The sequence below is a fragment of the Lodderomyces elongisporus genome, chromosome 5 (assembly GCF_030384665.1).
Source record: "Lodderomyces elongisporus chromosome 5, complete sequence".
Taxonomy (NCBI): Eukaryota; Fungi; Ascomycota; class Pichiomycetes; order Serinales; family Debaryomycetaceae; genus Lodderomyces; species Lodderomyces elongisporus.
The window spans coordinates 409,769-428,708 of NC_083677.1; the positions used below are offsets into that span (position 1 = coordinate 409,769).

At 36.1% G+C, this 18,940-nt stretch overlaps 5 protein-coding genes across 5 annotated transcripts; 2 read left to right on the top strand and 3 right to left on the bottom strand. All coding sequences in view use genetic code 12, as the record gives it.

Annotated features, from left to right (window-relative positions):
* Positions 1 to 1,877: 1,877 nt before the first annotated feature.
* Positions 1,878 to 3,950, top strand: FRP1 (ferric-chelate reductase Frp1; the record flags this gene model as incomplete). The annotated part of the gene is made up of 1 exon (XM_001524288.2): positions 1,878 to 3,950. One exon carries the CDS (start codon positions 1,878 to 1,880, stop codon positions 3,948 to 3,950), a length of 2,073 nt encoding a protein of 690 aa, XP_001524338.2.
* Positions 3,951 to 4,791: 841 nt separating this feature from the next.
* On the bottom strand, positions 4,792 to 6,297 carry MEP2 (ammonium transporter; the record flags this gene model as incomplete). Its single annotated transcript, XM_001524289.2, has 1 exon — positions 4,792 to 6,297. One exon carries the CDS (start codon positions 6,295 to 6,297, stop codon positions 4,792 to 4,794), a length of 1,506 nt encoding a protein of 501 aa, XP_001524339.2.
* A 3,370-nt stretch (positions 6,298 to 9,667) lies between these two features.
* SYP1 (enzyme inhibitor) lies at positions 9,668 to 12,916 on the top strand (the record flags this gene model as incomplete). Its single annotated transcript, XM_001524290.2, has 1 exon — positions 9,668 to 12,916. One exon carries the CDS (start codon positions 9,668 to 9,670, stop codon positions 12,914 to 12,916), a length of 3,249 nt encoding a protein of 1,082 aa, XP_001524340.2.
* Positions 12,917 to 13,211: 295 nt separating this feature from the next.
* Positions 13,212 to 13,829, bottom strand: YET1 (ER 25 kDa transmembrane protein; the record flags this gene model as incomplete). The annotated part of the gene is made up of 2 exons (XM_061119513.1): positions 13,212 to 13,703; positions 13,782 to 13,829. The coding sequence occupies 2 exons, from the start codon at positions 13,827 to 13,829 to the stop codon at positions 13,212 to 13,214; spliced, it is 540 nt and encodes a 179-aa protein (XP_060975496.1).
* A 774-nt stretch (positions 13,830 to 14,603) lies between these two features.
* On the bottom strand, positions 14,604 to 17,819 carry MNR2 (CorA metal ion transporter; the record flags this gene model as incomplete). Its single annotated transcript, XM_001524292.2, has 1 exon — positions 14,604 to 17,819. The coding sequence occupies one exon, from the start codon at positions 17,817 to 17,819 to the stop codon at positions 14,604 to 14,606; it is 3,216 nt and encodes a 1,071-aa protein (XP_001524342.2).
* Between the last annotated feature and the right edge of the window lie 1,121 nt (positions 17,820 to 18,940).

Genomic DNA, 18,940 nt, shown 5'->3' on the forward strand with positions numbered 1-18,940 from the left:
GTAGCCATTAGATGGAATAGATATGATGCGAGTACTGCATATATATAATAACTAGAGTTGCATACTGTGTACTAAATATGTTTTGTGTAACTTATGTTTCAAGGACTAAAAACGAATACTGAAATTGTTTTCTCTTTCAAAAAAAAATTGAATGTGGACAAACGGCATTAGTGGATTTTTTAATTTTACAAAATTAAAGAAAAAAAAAAAAAAAGTTACATAAAGAGAAAACAAATTTTTTTTTTACTTGGCGACAACGATATTTCCACCAATCAAATTCATTGAATGCGGGGGGTTAGATGGAAGGGAAACAGATAACTGATGCATTTGAGTAATAGGAAATTTGAAATAAACATCAACTAAAACCTGTTTTCTAAGTTCTTCCTATTTTAAATTTTTACTGTTGTTGTTGCTGTTGTTAGGGCTATTATTGCAATTACTAGTCGAGGAAATAGAAATAAGCCTCTCTCCAACAACAATACAGGTTCTTCTTTTTTTTTGTTCGGACCACATCTCGTATCGAGTTCATTTTGGTAAGGAAATAATGATGATTGTGAGTAGGAGGTAATAGTGGTGGTTTCTATAAATTAGCTGAAAGTTGTAAGAATAAAAGAATAAGTGCACACTACTAATAACAGAATATATATGTATATATTGAGGTCAGTTACATTGTACATTGTAGGAAGCACAAGTTTTATTAGTAGTTCTTATGTGGATTACTTTGTTACTACAAAATAATAAATGGGAAGGGGGTGATGGTGATGCCAGAAGAATAGATGGTATGGCAAAGACAAGGAATTTTGATGTGGATTTCTAGATTTCAGTTTACTCTCACTCTCCATCTCTTTGCTCTCTTTCTCTTTTCTCTTTTTTGTCCTCTCTCAAGTTTCATCAGTATTGTGTGTTGAATAACAGATTTTCCTTTTGTGTTACATCCCCCTACCCCCCTCTTCTCCCCCCCCCCCAAAAAAAAATAAAAAGAAAAAAAGAATGAAAAACAGCGGTAACTCCTCCTCTAATATTCCTTCATTTCAAGAAACCCACTCTCATATTTTATACTCACTTAGTTATTCTATCTTTTTTTGGCTTATTTATCTTTATTCCCCCCGATTTGTTACCATCTTATAAATCAAAAAGTTTGTTATTACGTCAGATGAACAAAAAAAAAATCTTTTGGCCTATTTGACAAAACTATATACCCATGAAGCATACTTGTAATTTTACATCATACATCCTACATCCTACATATCCTGTATCTAATTTATTCTACTTTCTCTTTTACATGTCTTTATCAAGGCATCGAGGTTGTAAAAAAGAAAAAGCAAGAAAGAAAAGATAATTGCAAATAAATAAATGAAGAATAAAAAAGAGGAGACAGGACTTTCTTTTTCTCTTTTCCTTTCTTCTTCTTCTTCTTCTTCTTCTTCTTCTTTCTGCCAAGACACCAGTTTATCTATAAAAAAAAAAAAAGGAACAAAACAACTGATTCACTTATAAACTTCCATCTTTGCCCAACATCTTCATCCTTTACCTGATTTCTTAAGTCTTTGTTTGTGTGTGGGTGCGTGCTTTGCATATATAAATTTCAATTTTTTTATATATATTTATTTTCAATTTCAATTGTTGCACAAATAGAAGGATTCAGTGTTCCTCCATTTAGTATTTGAGTTAGTCTTAAATTTTTCTTTTTTTCTTTTTTTTTTTATCTAAACGATCTAGCATTCACATACATATACCCAAGAAACTGACTTGCCCAAAAAAACAAAAAAACAAAAAAAAATAGAGAAGAAAGAAAAATACCTTCTTTTTTTTTTTTCTTCTTCTTCTTCTTCTTCTTCACCAAGAAACAACAACAACAACAACAAATTACAACAAAAATGGGTATTCCATTCGACCAGCAATACTTTGTTGAGAAACAACTAAACAACAAATATGAATGGCTAGTATTTGTCATCACCCTAATCCTCCTCGTGCTCCACGGCTTGCTTTTCCACTGGATTCCACTTTATTTAAGAAACAAAAGAAATCCTTCAACACTATCCAATGTCAAATACTTTAAGTTTTTGCACAAATGGGACATGATGACATCCTGCTGCAAATTGAGGCTATTCAACAGATGGGACTTTTACTACCAACCCAGTCTAGTACTCTTTTGCCTAGTATTCACCGGTATGTGCGTTGGTTTCTGCTTTGCTGAAGTCACTTTAATCAACTACCAAGGCTATATGTACCCCATCTCAAAAAGAATTGGTCGTGTTGGTGTAGGAAACTTACCCATCTTGCTCTGGTCTGTGGCACGCAACGACTGGCTAACCAGAATATCGGGATTCCAATTTGATAGATTAGAATTCTTACACAAGTGGCTCTCGAGACTAATGTGGCTATTCATCTCAGTCCACTTATCTTTGGGTACTTACTACTGGCTCTCAATGAACTTCAAAATCATGATTATGATTCCACCACAAATCTTTGGCTTTATGGCCTATGGCTCATTGGCAATCTTGACTTGGACTTCAACAAAATTTATTAGAAGATGGGCCTACGATTTCTGGCTAGTACAACATCGAGTATTCGCATTTATCATGCTCTTTATGGCATTCATCCACAACCCAGGCGACCGTGCTGCCGTGTTGATTGCCGTGCATGGCTTGGTCATTGACCGTGTTGTATCCAAAATTATGTCACATATACACAAATACCACTCACCAACAAAGTGTCGCCTGACATTTGAAGTATTAGACGAAGATACAATCTTGATGACCATCCCCGTCAAGGACCTGGACTATGTGCCAAACAGATGGTTTAACAAGTTTTTTGGATACAAAAACTGGAAAGCTGGGCAACACGTTTATATCAACGTTGGCAAGATCAAATGGTTTCAATACCACCCATTTACAATCTCTTCGCTTTCCTCGTCAAATGAAATGAAGTTGCTTATTCGTGTGCAAAAAGGTTTTACCAAGAACTTGTACAAGTACTTGACTGATATTGACCATAGTGAGCACGACGATGAAACAGTAACTATCCAATCAATGTTTGCTGGTCCATATGGAGCAGTGCACCAACCATTTATCTCGTTTGACTCGTGTATATTCTTTGGCGCTGGTTCTGGTGGAGCATTTACATTCCCTGTATGTCTTGACTTGATGAGACAAATTGAAGAGAAAGATGAAGCTCAAGATTACCTCTTCCGTCCACGCAACCCACACATTAGATTTATATGGACAATAAAGCGCAAACGCAACATTATCTGGTTTAAATGGATCTTGGATGAATTGATCCCATATGTATTACAAGGCAAGCTCACTATAGACATTTACGTGACGCAGGAAAATGGAAGCGATGATGATGCACATGTATATGCAATTGACAGTTCAGACGAAAGTTCTTGTGACGGTGATTCTAGGAAAAACTTGCTTAAAAAGGCACAATTTACCGTAGTTGAAAAGTCGCAAACACTAACCGGTACAAACACAAATGTAACCAACACCACTTTTGATGAGATTGAACAAGTTACTGAAGTGGAACAACAGGATCCAGAGCTAAAGAAAGAGCAACCACAACCACAAGAACAACAACAACAGCAACAACAAAAGAAATCGGCTACAGATGGCAAATCTGAACAAGTCTCCACACGCATTTCGACAATAAATCGTACATCTTCATCAATGACCATCGACCCAAATAGTACATTTTCAACAAACACCACTACATCCTCTACATCATCCTCAACACCTTATAACCTCTACTACGGCCGCCCACATATTGGCCATATAATCAAACAAGATGCCATGAATCTTGTTGCTGACGACCCAAAGAATATCCATAAATCAATTGCCGTCGCAAGTTGTGGACCACCAGCATTTACAAATATGATTAAACACGAGTGTCAAACCGTAAGAAAGATGAAAAACTCACCAGATGTATATTGCTACACCGAATCATTCTAAATTTTTTGCCACAAAAAATAGGAAAAACAAAATAAATAAATAAAGAAATAAATAAAATAAACTTATTTTAGCTAGAAAAAAAAATGAGTTATGGTATAAAGAGCTTGTATATTTAGTTTAGCTATACTTTTCAATAATGAGGTTTGATATGTGATATTTAAATGAAATTTTGATTTGATGAAAGACAAAGAAAGAAAAGTAAAAGTATACTTTTCAATTTTCAGCAATAACTCTCAAGTAATTATATTTAGGTGGAGTTATCGGGGTATATCGGTTTTATTTTTATTAATAATTTTTTCTATATTGCATCCTATTATAGTGTGTGAGTGTACATTGGCTAAGTTTTTGTTAGAACATTTTCAAGAAGTTTTCTTAAGGAAGTAGAAACAAAAAAAAATTTGGGGGTGGGGAGGGGTACTTTAAAAATCCAGAAAACTATGATTCATTTTGCAACCAAAATTTGAAGACGAGGAAAAAAAATAAAGTGAATAGCGAAAGTCAAATGATTTAGTCATTATATCACGTGACTACAATCACTTTTCATTTCATACACAATTTCCGTATAATCATTATTAATTAATTAATTTTTATTTTATTTTATTTTTATTCCATTTTTTGGGAAAAAAAAAAGATGAAAACTATCAGAAAAAAATAGAACAACAAAGATATACACACATACATAGACATATGCATTAATTAGGAACTGAAATTAAAATGAACGCAACAATGCTAGATAGAATTTGCAAAAAAAACTTTGCTTCTTTCTTATTGATTTGTTGTTGAATTTATGGTTTTTATTTTAGATAGTTTTTTCCTATCTTTCTTTTCTCACTCATTTATATTACTTTTTAACTGAACTCAGGGAGTTACTGGCAGCACGCGTGATACCATCAATTGCTTCTGGTTGTGCTTCTAAATCGGCCTCTGGCAAGGGCTCAGCATCTTTGTTTGATGCCGATGCCTTCAATTTCTCCTTGATTGCATCTGTAGATCTAATTGGTTCCAACACATATGGGTTTCCATCGGATTCGTTTTCATAGTATGCATATTCACCAATTTGTGCCAAATCAGTTCCCATAATCTCTTCGTCTTCGTGCAATCTGATTCTCAAGAATGGAATCCTGTCCATCACCAACAACAAGATTGAAGTGACAACAAATGACCATGCAGCAATGGAGACAGAGCCAGCTAACTGGTAACCCAATTGCACATAATGGTGGCTAAACCAACCACCGTCAATCTCGGTTCCATCAATCATGGCAACGTAATCGGCAGCAAACAATGCAGTCATGATGTTTCCACACAATCCACCAATTCCGTGCAATGCCCAAACATCCATACCATCATCGATACCCAAAATGTTCTTCAAGTCAACGGCAAAGTTACAAACGATACCTGGAACAATACCAAACACAATCGAAGTGTAAACTGGAACATAACCTGCTGCAGGAGTAATACCAACTAAACCAGCAATGGCACCAGTGCACAAACCAACAGTAGACCATTTTCCACCAGTTCTAAAGTAATCAACAAACATCCAGGTCAACCCACCACATGCTGCAGCAATGTTTGTGTTGACACATGCATACCATGATCTCATATTTCCATTACCAGTTGAACCACCATTGAATCCAAACCATCCAAACCAAAGGAAAACGGTACCCAACACAATGGATGAGACAGAGTGTGGCTTATACTTTGGAACTTTACCATTGGTCAATGGGTCATGTCTCTTACCCAACCACAAGGAGTATGCCAAAGCAGCAAAACCAGAGTTTTCGTGGACTGGACCACCACCAGCAAAATCCAATGCTCCAAGGCTGACCAACCATCCATTCTTACCCCAAGTCCAGTATGCAACTGGCGCATACACTACAGTAAGCCAAATAAATAAAAACACCATCATTGGGGCCAATCTGGCTCTTTCGCAACCTGCACCAACCATCAAGATGGCAGTCACGGCGGCAAACATACCTTGGTAAAAGCAAAACAAGATATCTGGCACCGTCAGCACAACTGATGGTGCACCAAGTACATTTCTCAAACAAAAGTTTTGTAATGTTCCCAAGAATTTGGAACCATTGTGAGCAAACACCAATGAATAACCCCAAAAGAACCATTGGAAAGCAGTGACACATGCAGCCATCAATGCGGCCCACATCAATGACAATGCATGCTTTTTTCTTGATAATCCAGAGTAGAGAAGACCAACACCAGGGATCATGATCCAGACTAGCACCGAGGCAGTGCCGATCCATACCATGTCGCCTTGTTCAAATTGTTCATTGAGGTCGACTTTAAAGACGTCTCCTCCTGTTCCTGTGCCTGTGAATCCCGAGTCAGACATTGTTGTGATAACTAAAAATGATTCTTGGATAGAGGAAGAAGAAGAAGAAGAAGGGGAAAAAAAGAAAAAGGAAAAGAAGAAAGAAGGAAAAGTGGCTGAAGAAGGTTTGGGAAAGATGGAGGGATATGGAAGTCATATATATATATATACTTGTACTTGTTCTCTACAAGTATATCTTCATATGCAGATGATGAATGGATACAATAGGATTGTAGTGTGTTTACGGTTAAAATCTCTTATCAGTAAGTTATTGTCAACTATTGTCCATTGGCTTGACTCACAATATCAAGGGATATTCTTTATTGATCACATCATCAAGTAGAGGCTGCTAATATCTGTACATCTGATTGTTTTCTTTTTTCTTGTCAATAGACATACAAAAGGCCAATAAGTTCGGAAAACAAACAGAATCGTCTATACCATTCTTTAACATGTGATACATTTATGATAAGCCACCCTATTCCGGGAACTATTATAGTCTAAAACATTTCTTTGGGCGTTTCTTTGGGCGTTTCTTTTCTTTTCTTTTCTTGTTTCCAACAACTTTGTAAAATTGATTAATAAAAGACTTGAGATAGGAAGTTTTAGAGATAAGAGATTTGCCAGTTATGTGTGTTGAATTTATTATATGTATATTTTCTAATTTTAATTTTTTTTTTACAATTGTTTTATTCTTCTCTTTTTACTCTAATTTTAAACTTTTTGCTGCAAATTTCGTTAAGTTGCTTGTGCTACCATGTAGTTTAAACTCTTATCTAAGCCGCATCTGTCTTTTGTTAACCAATCATATTTCTAGATTAGAGAGAAAGAGTCAAGAGTAAGCTGCTTATGTAATTAATTTTTTTCTTTGCCTGGTTAAGTGAAATTTTCCAATATTTGATATATTTGTTGTAGTTGTTGTTGTTTATATTTCTTTATACAGCACTAGAGATAAGAAGCCAATATACAGTATATCCATCCGTGGTATATCCATATTCTATCCATATTCTATTCATATTCCACCCTTATTCTTGAGCATCTTTTTGCCTTTGTGTCGATCGTCTTTTTACAAGAGTAACCGTAACTGCATTCAACTTCGAAAAAAGAGTCTAGAAAACTCATTATGAAAATGAAATGCTTCATTCTTATAGGCCCACCCATTCATGCGTTTACATCTTATCTGCAAGGAAGCAAAGTATAATAAATAAATTTTTTACTTTTTAATTTTTCTTCAGTCTTTAGCTCCTTTACAACCTCTTGTGAACCTATTTGCTTTTATTAGTTTTATTTCTCAAGAGCTAATATCACAGCAATAGACGATGGGGGAAGCTTTTTTTTTTGTTTTTTTTTGGTTTACTAAGCCTTTTAGGAACTTAGTTCGTATCCGTCGTTTTTTTTCTTTTTCAAGTAATTTCTTAGAAATAAGAAACTAAAAAGAACTGGATTGCAAGATAGGAAGAAAGATAGTAAGGAGGACCTGTACCTTTATATGTTTTGTTATATGTGTGTACCTTCGAGTAATGAGTGTGCGCAGTACGATATCGTTCGATGTTCAATGAGAATGGAACTTGGTCAGAGATAGATGATATAGGGATAAGTAGTACATAATAAACATTTGTTTTGTATGGAAGTGTAGAGCCAATGCAGAGAATGACAAATTAACCACCAATATTTTATCAACAAAAATATTGGTCAACATACTATCAATTAACATACTAGTAACCAATGGCAAAGGAATGAAAAAATGAGCCTTTATAAAAAGTATCTGTTTTGTCTAGACAAAATTTGATTTGCCATTTTTTTTTTTTTTGGTTTGAGAACAGTGTAGCTTAAGGATTTGCAAATTATCCTGTAGAAGAACCAATCAACATGCTTGTTTTAGCAAACTACATGGAATAGAAGTAAGAAATTGATGAGAATGTAATGATTTTTGACAACCATTTAAAAAAAAGAAAAGAAAGAGCCGTTCTGCTCATCTTGATAAGAAGGATCGTGCAATACATCACAGTACATAACAATATGGTTGCTTACAACATTGCCCCTCCACCACCCTTCATTCACATTTTTATTAAGCCTCCAAATTTTCTGACCTGTAACGGGCTAAATTTTATATGCTTAGCCTGTAACGGAAGTACTTGATCTTATGTCTTAATACTATCTACCTGCAAATACACATACACTTATATACACTTATATACACTTATATACACTTATATACACTTATATACACTTATAAATATACATAATTATATATATATAAATTTATATTTACATATACTTGTGTACTCAAGAACAACTCGTTGAAAGGCTTTGAGATTCGCTATGAACCCTTACTATTTTTAATAGGCACCATGGCTTGTCCATTATTTGCATTCTCTTTGCTGCTGCTTCCTACGTCATTTACACACTTACCATACAAATTGTACTTTTTTTTGTTCTACATCCATTCTTTTTAACCAACCAACAGAAAAACAAAAGTATACAGCTTATTCAGCTTTTCACCAAACATGATTCATTCTAGCAAATTTTGAAAATACTACGTAATTAGGGGTTTCTCTTTGTAGAAAAAATAGTACCAAAGAATCAACTTGACATCCGTTTTGCCAATCAACGATTGATAGTTTGATCAAGTACTACAGAAAAACAGTAGAAAAATTCAAACTTGTCTATATAACGATATTCTATGGTTGACAAACAATATATAGGAAACGAAATGGAAGCGAAGCAAAGTAAAGTAAAGTAAAGTGAAGAAGTGAATGTGCACGTGTTTACCTACTTTACCAACAAATTGGCTAAAGCCGATCTCTGATCGTAAGAATAAGCTCCGATATAATAGATTCTCCACATATTCAGTGTCGCGACAATATTTTACACTTCCGCCCCCCCCCCCTTCCCCCCACCACCTATTCTTCGGTTCTCTTTTCAAGTTTTTCCCTCCAAAGTTTCAACAACCGAGAAACCTGAGCCATAGAAAAGATTGGAGTAAAACGAGAAAAAAAGACAAAAAGAAATGAGGGAGAAAAAAAATTAGTTTAAAAAAAAAGGTCAAGGTGCTCAATCGAAAATTGAAAACAATAGCCGAAGTTTCCAGCCACCGAAAAACTGGAAAGTGAAGAACTGAATCCTTAATTCTAATATCATCAATCACACCATAACATAACCACTCAATAATAAAAAACAATAATAACAACTAGTATTAAGTAACTTTAGAACCATCAATACTAAAACTTAAACTTACTCATTCTGTAATTGAGCTTGATTATTTCGAGCAAAAAGGAAACACTTTGTAACATAAACATAAAAAAAAAACAACAACAACAAAAACAACCACTACTTTCTACCACAACTGTACACACAACCTACAAGCATAATAATAACACTGAGAAGGACAATGGAGGAGTCATACAACTTTGCAACAACAATTTTAACTTCGAAAACTCCAGAACAGGCCGCTGCTATTGTTCCCAATGTTGTTGCTGGCTCGTCTGGTATCAACAAGGATTTAATATCATGTTTTAACCACTACCTGTCCACGTTATCCACACACAATCAAAACCTCAAGCAATTAATTGATGATGCCGATAAGATTGCCAAACGCAGCAACGTGGGGTTCAACAACTTTCCTCGTAATTGGAATTGTTTGCTCAAAGCAGTCGAGATGGAACACCATAATAATGAAATTATAAGAAAGAATTTGAAGCTGGAGATTATTGACCCATTAAGAAACTTGATTGAAAACGATGTAAGAATCTCGGAGTTGATTGTAAACGGACAAGAGTTGCAAGAAATTAGCTCCCACTTGACCAAGGATGGAGAATACCAATGGAATTACAAAGCGCCTCAAACTTTTCAAAACTTGGAGGACTTTAAAAAAGTCGAGATCCAATTGATGTTTAATATCGTGTTGAATTTTTTCCAAATGTACAATGGGAAATTGACCAAGGAATTGAAGAATAACGAAAACTCAACAAACTACCTCTTGGGAAGTTTCAAGTTGGACAATGAGATGAATAGTCAATTGGACTACTTGCAACAAACCCAATTCCAGGCCCCAGCAAATAATAAACCAGGCTCTTCAAGAAGAGCATCATCGTCAACAACAACAACAGCAACAACGACAGGCTCATCACATGTTGGTGCTGGTGCTGGTTCTTTGGAGCATGGTCATCCAAAACTGAGAAGGATGAGTTCATTTGGTAAACTTGATAAGCATCATGGAGCTAGTGATGAACCATCATCGCCCAAAAAGCAATCAAAACTTAGGTCTAAAGTTGGCTCTATTTTTGGCAGAAAGAATAAGAAAGACAAGAATCAACTCAATCAAGAAGCAACGATCCCAGAAGATGCTTCTGTTTCAACTGATGCATCAATCTCAAGAACACAAAGCACGTCATTGTTATCAAGAAACACTACGAGAAGATCTACATACGAGCCACCTTCTACTCAAAGATCGCAAACTGCAGCAACAGCAACAACAACAACAACTAATAATAATAATAATGCTAATGGTCAAGCAAACATCCCAGAACCAACTTTTGCTTCGCCTCAATATTTTGAATCCAATAATCGTGACACAAATGCAACAAATGCAGCAAACACAACAAACGAGGCAAGCGAAGTAACTTCACCATTTAAACAACCATTGCAACCACAGCCAAGACAAACTGTTGCAAATACTGCACAACCCCAACAGTTTCAACAATCACAACCTTCTCAATTTCAAACGTCTCCTCAATCTCAGCAATTCCAACAATCGCAACCTTCTCAATTTCAAACGTCTCCCCAATCTCAGCAATTCCAACAACCAGCTCAGGCTCAACAACAACAACAACAACAACAACAACAACAACAATTTCAATCAAGTGGACAACCTCGTCAATCGACCTTTGGATCCGTGGCCTCTAATCAAAGCAAAGAAGTCGGACAGCCATCAACACCTGTTCACAATAAATTCCTTCCACCAAACCCATTATCGGAGCAAACAGCTGAATCGCCTAATTTTATCAAGTATAATAATGAAGGTGATGAAGGTGATGATGATGACGACGACGATGATGAAGATGATAGTGACGAGTCTATAGTTGCAGGCCGTAGAAGCTCATTATTACAAAGAAACGAGTTGGGCGATACCAGTCCCATTGACAATCGTAATCAAGACTTCTACCCAACCCCACCTGCGCTGAACCAAGTTCCAAAATCATCTTTGGATCCACAAGCTCAGTTACCACATAGCCAAGGTCAAGGCCAGGGCCAAGGTCAAGGCCAGGGCCAAGGTCAAGGTCAAGGTCATTTCCAAGGACGTTCCTTGCAACCATCCATGGTGCCTGGCAGCTTCATTCAAAATGACGCTCAACGTTCAAGACAAAGCAGTGATGGAATCTATTCATTTGAAACTGGCGATGATCAGAAACCTATAACGGCAGCTACAAATACTGGACGTAATGGAGTTCGAAACTCAATTACAGAAAAGAATTCCGAGCAGCTTCCTGAACCAGATCTCTTTTATAAACAAACAGAACAGGGTCTGGGAGGAGCGTCTAAAGATTCAGAGTCTACCCTCTTCACATCCAAGGCGCCAAGAATGGGTACAATGGCAGAATCTATTACAAGTGCAAATAGCTCAACAGCAGCTCCACGTCCACCACCTTCTAGAAAAGTTCATCATACCGATACGAACTCTTCAGTGAGAGATTCTTCAATCTTTCACAATTTACCCGCTGCATCCACAAGCACATCTACCCGCGATTCGTTTGCAGCTCCTGCTTCTGCTCCCGCTTATCAACATCAACAACATCAACAACATCAACAACCACCGCCACCAATTGCACACAGATTCTCAAGTTTGGGCGAGACTCAATTCAAACACTTGTCTACTCAAGATACTGGTTCTTTATTAAAGAACGATTTCAAACATTTCAATCTTTCCGAAGCAACAAGCGGGTTAAATGCATCGGTGGCCGAGATTATAAATGCAAATATCAAAGATGGCCAAGTAATTGCTGGCCAAGTTGTTGGTGAAGTTGCATTCAATTACAATGGTCCGCTTGTGCAAGACACATTTATCAATGTTAATATTCCATACAAATACGATAAGCTCATTGTCAACAAAAACTTTATTCAGGAGCTTGGTGAAGGAAATTACACAATCGATCCATCAACCATTATTTCCAAGACATCTGGTGGTTTGAAATATTTGTACAAGACCCTGCAAGTGCCATTGTCCATACACCAAGTTTGGAAGCATGAACCTCACCAATCGAGTTTGCTTATTAGCATCAAGTCTACCGTTAGTGAAAAATTGGTGTTGAACAATTTTGTGGTCTCAGCTGCGTTGAATCAAGATGTACAAGCAACTTCGGCTTCGTCAAAGCCTCAAGGTGCATTTAATAAAGAGAAAAATAGAATAACATGTAGGTATCATGAACCTGTTGTTTTGCAATCACACGGCGAGGAAAAACTCATTGCAAGATTCAAGACAAATGGTCAAGGAACAGAGCACGAGCTGGGTATACAGGTCAAATTTGCTATTGAAGACTCGGCCAAATCAATTAGATATTGTACAATTTATGACGCAGCAAGTGGGCAAGAAGTACCAACTTACCGTAACTTGATCAGTGGTCATTACAGCAGTCACTCATAGAAATAACTGACTCTTGAAAAGTTGGCATCACAATTGACAACATTGGTCTCATTCATTTATGTCGTCAATACTTTTTACTCATTTCTTTTCTATTTCTAAATTTTTTTTATTATTTTTTGTTTTAAAAACTTTATATCTAATATGTTTATATATACATACATGTATATATTTATATATTCATTTAATTTTTCTTTCTTTCTATCTTTCTTTCTGTTTCAATTCTGGTGTATAGAATAGCTTACTTATACAAAACTTTCCATATGCAATCTGATCACATCTAAAAAAAATTTTTTACCTAATCATCCTTATTTCTTATTCCAGTTGCATTCATTCCATCATACGTAGCTTGCATTCCCTTTATTTGCTTTTTCAATACTTTAACATCTCTCAGTTTCACTTCAATCAACTGTTTCAACCTTACTATCTCTGTAATCTCTTCATCTGTCTTCTTTCTCTCGGCATCTCTACCAGCTAAACCTTTCTTCTTTAACTCAACTGAATGATCCCTCAAAATCTTTTGTTTCAACACTAATTTCTTAACTATAGTCACCACGGTTCCAATACACAACTGCAAGTACAAAATAGCACCGCTCAAATATAAATTCCTTTCTGAGTAGAATTTGCTTGCCAACTTATCATAGTTGATAAAACCGCCACCATACTGGGGATTGCCATTGATCTGCTCTTGTATTTTTTGGTACTTTTGCAATCTTGCAAGACAATCCCAGAATTGCAATGACATAAGCACGAGACTGAATATGAGCACTACTTTAAAGTGTTGGGAGTGCTGAATCCGATCTAAGAATGAAATGATGTTAGAACGGACAATGTAAGGAAGCGGAAGTACAAGAAGAAGAAGGAGTACCAGTTGGGCAACCATCGTGCTAAACACGAGCGACATTTGCAACGACATATTGAAAGTTTTCTTATCTATTTCTTTCTTTGATTGATTGATTGCTTGATTGATTGATTTCCTATTTTCCTTTTTTTCTATTATTATTATTATTTTCCTTCACTTGAATATGAATATATATATATATTCTTTTTTAGTTTCAAAGTTCTCTCTTTTGGTTGATTCTAGTTGATGGTTTAAATACTAGGCGAAGATTCAATTGAAGTATTCTAAATCTGGAGGCAATGCTGGTTGAGCGGGATTGTGTTGCAATTATTTAGTAATCGAGTATTCTCTAGTGCAACGAAACGAAACGAAAAGAATAGAACAAAACAAAAAAAAAAAAAAAAACAGAAAAAAAGTAGAGTGAAATTCACGTGCAGATAAAAATCTGTAATGTGGTTAGTTCTCTCTAAGCCATGTTAGAGATAGCCATGAAAAATGACAGCACATTCTAAGGGATTATCAATAACTATCTCTTGGAATATGAATTATTCAATTTCAATTATATACAACGTGTTTGGACACCAGTTTCCAAATGTTGAATATCGTGTGTTTGTTTCTACAAAGAGATAAAGTATATAGTATTTCCAATGCTATTAATATTTTGAAGCAGAATGGGCAACTCTAAATCCGACAACATTGAATTGAAAAAGAAAAGTTGACCAGCATCAAGTCAAAATGAATATGAATATGAACATATATATATATATATATGTATATCTACATTTATTATACTTATTCATATGTAAAGAAGAAAATAAAACTTTTATTAAATCATGATACACTCTAGTCTTATAAACCTGTTACCCTTCTAGCATAATGATAAGCAAATATACTAAACAAGGCCATGGCACCAACAATACACCAAAACCATAGTAATCCATCATAATCTTGTCCTGGTACTATACAGTTCATACCCCAAAGACCAGTCACAACATTGATTGGAAGGACAATCGTACCCAAAATAGTAATCTTACCCAATACGTCGTTAGTATCATTATTAACTTTTGTCATATCGATATTTATCTGAGCCAAGTAATTCAGGTGGAAACGTGCCAACAATTTCTCATAATGGTTCAATGCTTGGATCATGGTGACTATGTGATCTTGAATGTCCCCTAAATACATAGCAATCTCCAGCTGTTGGTAATTACCAGTATCTACATCATTAAAACGTTTACTGAACCCTTTAATCACATCTGCTTTGGAACTGAGAAGTCGAAGCACTGACATAACACGTTTTCTGCACTCTCCAATTCTTCGTAACATATCACCCTTTCGTTTCCACCCCAAAATATGTGATGATCCAGTATCGGACGTTGACGAGCTCGATGAACTTGCCTTGGACTTGGTGTTTGCCATTCGGTAGAATCCTTGTGGGTTTGGTTCCACCATGGATTTGGATCTCTTACGCCACACAAAAACATTCTCGCGTTCGTTGTTACGATTTTGATGCTGAGAATGATGATTGTGGACATGGCGGGGATGCTTAGTGTGCTGATGTATACTTTGACTTGCCCCATCATCTTCTTCATCGTCGGAATCATCAGAGTCTTCATTTTCTCCCGAATGCATCCTCAAGATGGCATCCTCAATGGAGTTCACTTCTGTCTCAATGGTTTCAATCATTGGTGCGAACGAATCAGTAATATCATCAATTAAGGCGTAGCATATCCAATCTGAAGACACTGTGAGGTAGTCTTTTAACATTCTTGCTCTTCTTCTGACATTTATGGGATGTGGTGTTGGAGAAAAATGGAAACTGATTACTGCATTCTTAAACACAATCATGTACATGTTCAAAGGTGCAAGCTCACCTTCCCTAATTCTTTTTCCCTTGGACTTCATTGATGAAGATTGCGGTTTCTCATATATTGAAGGAGGTTTCTTTTTGCCCTTGAATAAGCCTCCAAAAGCTTTTGATAAGAATCTTTGCACAGCTCCATGATTACCATTCCCATTATATTGTCCGTATAAGCTATCATGGTCGGAAGCATTTTCATACATTTCCTGCAATTTATTATACTTTTTTTCCTGCTCTTTTGCTTTCTGTTTTCTTCTCTCGTAAACCACGTCGAAAGAAGTAAAACAAATAAAATAATACAGTCTAAATAGTTCAACTTTTTCTCTTGCTTCACCAAGAAAGATGTCTTCTGTTGTCAATGGGTGGATTCCAAATGTTCGTGAAATAACCTTCATTTCCTCCTCTGTTGGATCAAGCACATCTAACCAAAATGGATCATTAACTATTTCTCCATTGATAGAAAGCGGTAATGGGGTTTCATTACCAATTCTTCCTGGCTTGAGTGATTGTGCTTGTGCTTGAGACAAAGCGTGAGTCAGTGTTGGAGTTTGTGATTGCAATTGTGGTTGTGTTTGTGGTTGTGTTTGTGTTTGTGTTTGTATTTGTTGTTGTGATTGCAAATTAGTTGAAGATAAAGAATCTTGCTGCTTATGGCTAATGGTAGAGTTATCGCCAAAGGATCTTGTTCCGGGTCTGAATAATTCCACCAACCTATCATGGATGCTCAATTTGGGGTCATCACTCAACAAGCCACCAATAGTTGGCGAATAAATGGTTTTTGGTAAATCTTCTCGAAAATAAGTATAACGACAAACCTCGCCATCTTTTTGGTTCCGGTTTTTCTGATTTGGGGATGTGCTCTTCCTGTTCAATATGGTAGGAATTTGGTCTTTGGATTTCTCCCATGGCTGAGTTGGCGTGGGTCGAACCCTAAATGATTCTGAAAGAGAATTTAATGACTCAAGGTCGTTTGATTGAAAGTTTTCAATAAGAGGAGTATTTTCATCGGCATCATCTTCGTCAACTCCCACATCCTTGTTTTGTTGTTGTTGTTGTTGTTGTTGTTGTGGTGGTGATGATGATGATGATGATGGTTGTTGTGGTGGTGATGATGATGATGATGATGGTTGTTGTTGCTGCTGCTGTTTCCGATCATTGTGCAGTCTTGGACTATATGAACCAGTACCAACGACAGCTGCTGCCCCACCTTCAGTTGCAGCCCTAGCTCCGGTTCTTGTTCCAACCCCTTCGTCGTGTATACGATGATGTGCACCAAAATTTACTGATTGCTCTGTATTAATGCCCTGACCATTTTCTCTTTCGGCAATCTCATATTCTTCTTTAACAAATTCTTCAAGAATATCCAAGTTTGGCCATTCGTCACGCTTAATCTCTTCTCTATCAAAATGCCAAACATCATCGAGCGATGTCGAGTCACTAGAATGATCAGACGATGGATTTGACTCTCCAAATTCAAGCGAGTTGACCGAGTAATTATCAAAATCACCATTTCCAGTATAGGAGTCATTCCTTCCATATTCTTTTCCATTTCCATTTCCATTTCCATTTCCGTAGCTCAGGCTCTGGTTTTGTCCTTGACCCTGGCCATCGCCAAATGGATCAGTCCATGAGTGTGATCTTGCAAGTCGACTTTGTTCTCTTGCAAATTGATCCATATCCAATGCAACTGCATCGGGTGTAGTGCTCTCTGCAGCACCTGGTGCGGAAACAGAGCTTCGAAGCAAATGCTGTAAATTGCGATTAGTCAACGGGAGATTAGATGGTCTTCGTGGCGGTATATTTCCATCTCCACTATTTGGAGACCCAGCATTGTTACTGTTGCTGTTATTGTTGTTGTTGTTGTTGTTGTTGTCGTTATTATTGTTGTTATGGTTGTTGTGGTTATTAGTGTTGTCACTGTTTCCCAAGTTTGACCTTTTGAATACACTCCCATTATTTCTTCTTCTTGATCTGGCAGGAGACGAATGAAGATGTGCTAAATCACTTTGGTTTCGATGATCTATATATGAACCAGAGTTTATAAGTTTCTCTAATGATGAGGTACTCTGATTATTGCTGTGATCAATTCCATGGTGATCCTTGCTGCGCTTGTTTTGTCTCTTATCTCTAAGGTGGTTGTTCAAAGTGCTTGAGCTTCTGAAAACTGGGTCATCAGCATTACCGAGTTGATCTGTACTTTCCATTACTAACCAGACTTGTAGACTCTTGTTTGGTAAATAGTCACGACCTTGAGTAAGTTGGTGAACGAGTAGATTTGTGAGAATATAGAATGTTGATTCTTTTGTTTCTTGGTCAATTTATATTATTATTATAATAATAGTAGTAATAATAATGATCTAATATAATAATTCTTATTAGATATTATTAAGGTGCCTTTTTTGAGAAAATAAACACGAAAAGCAAAGATTTGAAATTTGAAAATCGAAATTTGAGGTTTGGGATTTACTTATTTTTGTCCCAATAAAAGCAAGTCTGTCTGCACCCTGTAGAAAAGAAAAATGTATATATGTATTTGTATATGTAATAGAGCTACTTAATAACCACGTAGTTATAGTATGTTATTCTTTTCTTTTTTTGTTTTGTTCTTATATTTGCTAACAATATAGTCGTACATCCTATTTAACATTCCCCGATATCATCATCAGCTTCTTGTGCTTCTTGTGCTGTTTCTTCTTCTCTTCCTTTTTAATTTAGCAATTTTATAGCAATCAAAAGGAGTTACAAAAGCCCTTCTCAGAAAATGAAATTATGAAAAAATTGAAATTAAAAAAAAAAAAAAAATTTCAAAAACGAAGGAATCCCTTCCTACCATTCAATACCTATGAAATCAATTCCTTTTTCATTTGACATTGTTTCAAAGAGTTTTTAAACACAAATGATGCTCAATATACTCAAATAGTAGAAGAGCAATCATAACTTCGACTTACATCGCGAGCTTCTGAAACAACGTTCCACTTGCTATAGTTCTACCTGCGGCTATCATGCATGCTATTTATTGACAGGATGAACCCCCAATTCATTTGTCTTAGTCCTTCATAACCTAGCCTTTTTTTTTTGTTCCCCCTTACCATTTGGCAATGCAAAAGCAGAGATTATACAGATAGAATCACCATCTTCCCATTTGTAGTAAGTATGCACAAGACTCTTATCTCTAGGCTATCTGGAAGCAGGTGTATCACTAATAAGAATTGCAAGCAAAGAGTTGTAACTCACATAAATTGCAATGAAATCCAGCATTCATTTACTTGTTTTTTTATTTTACTATAATTCTAATTTTAATTTTGATTTTGATTTTTTTTAAACT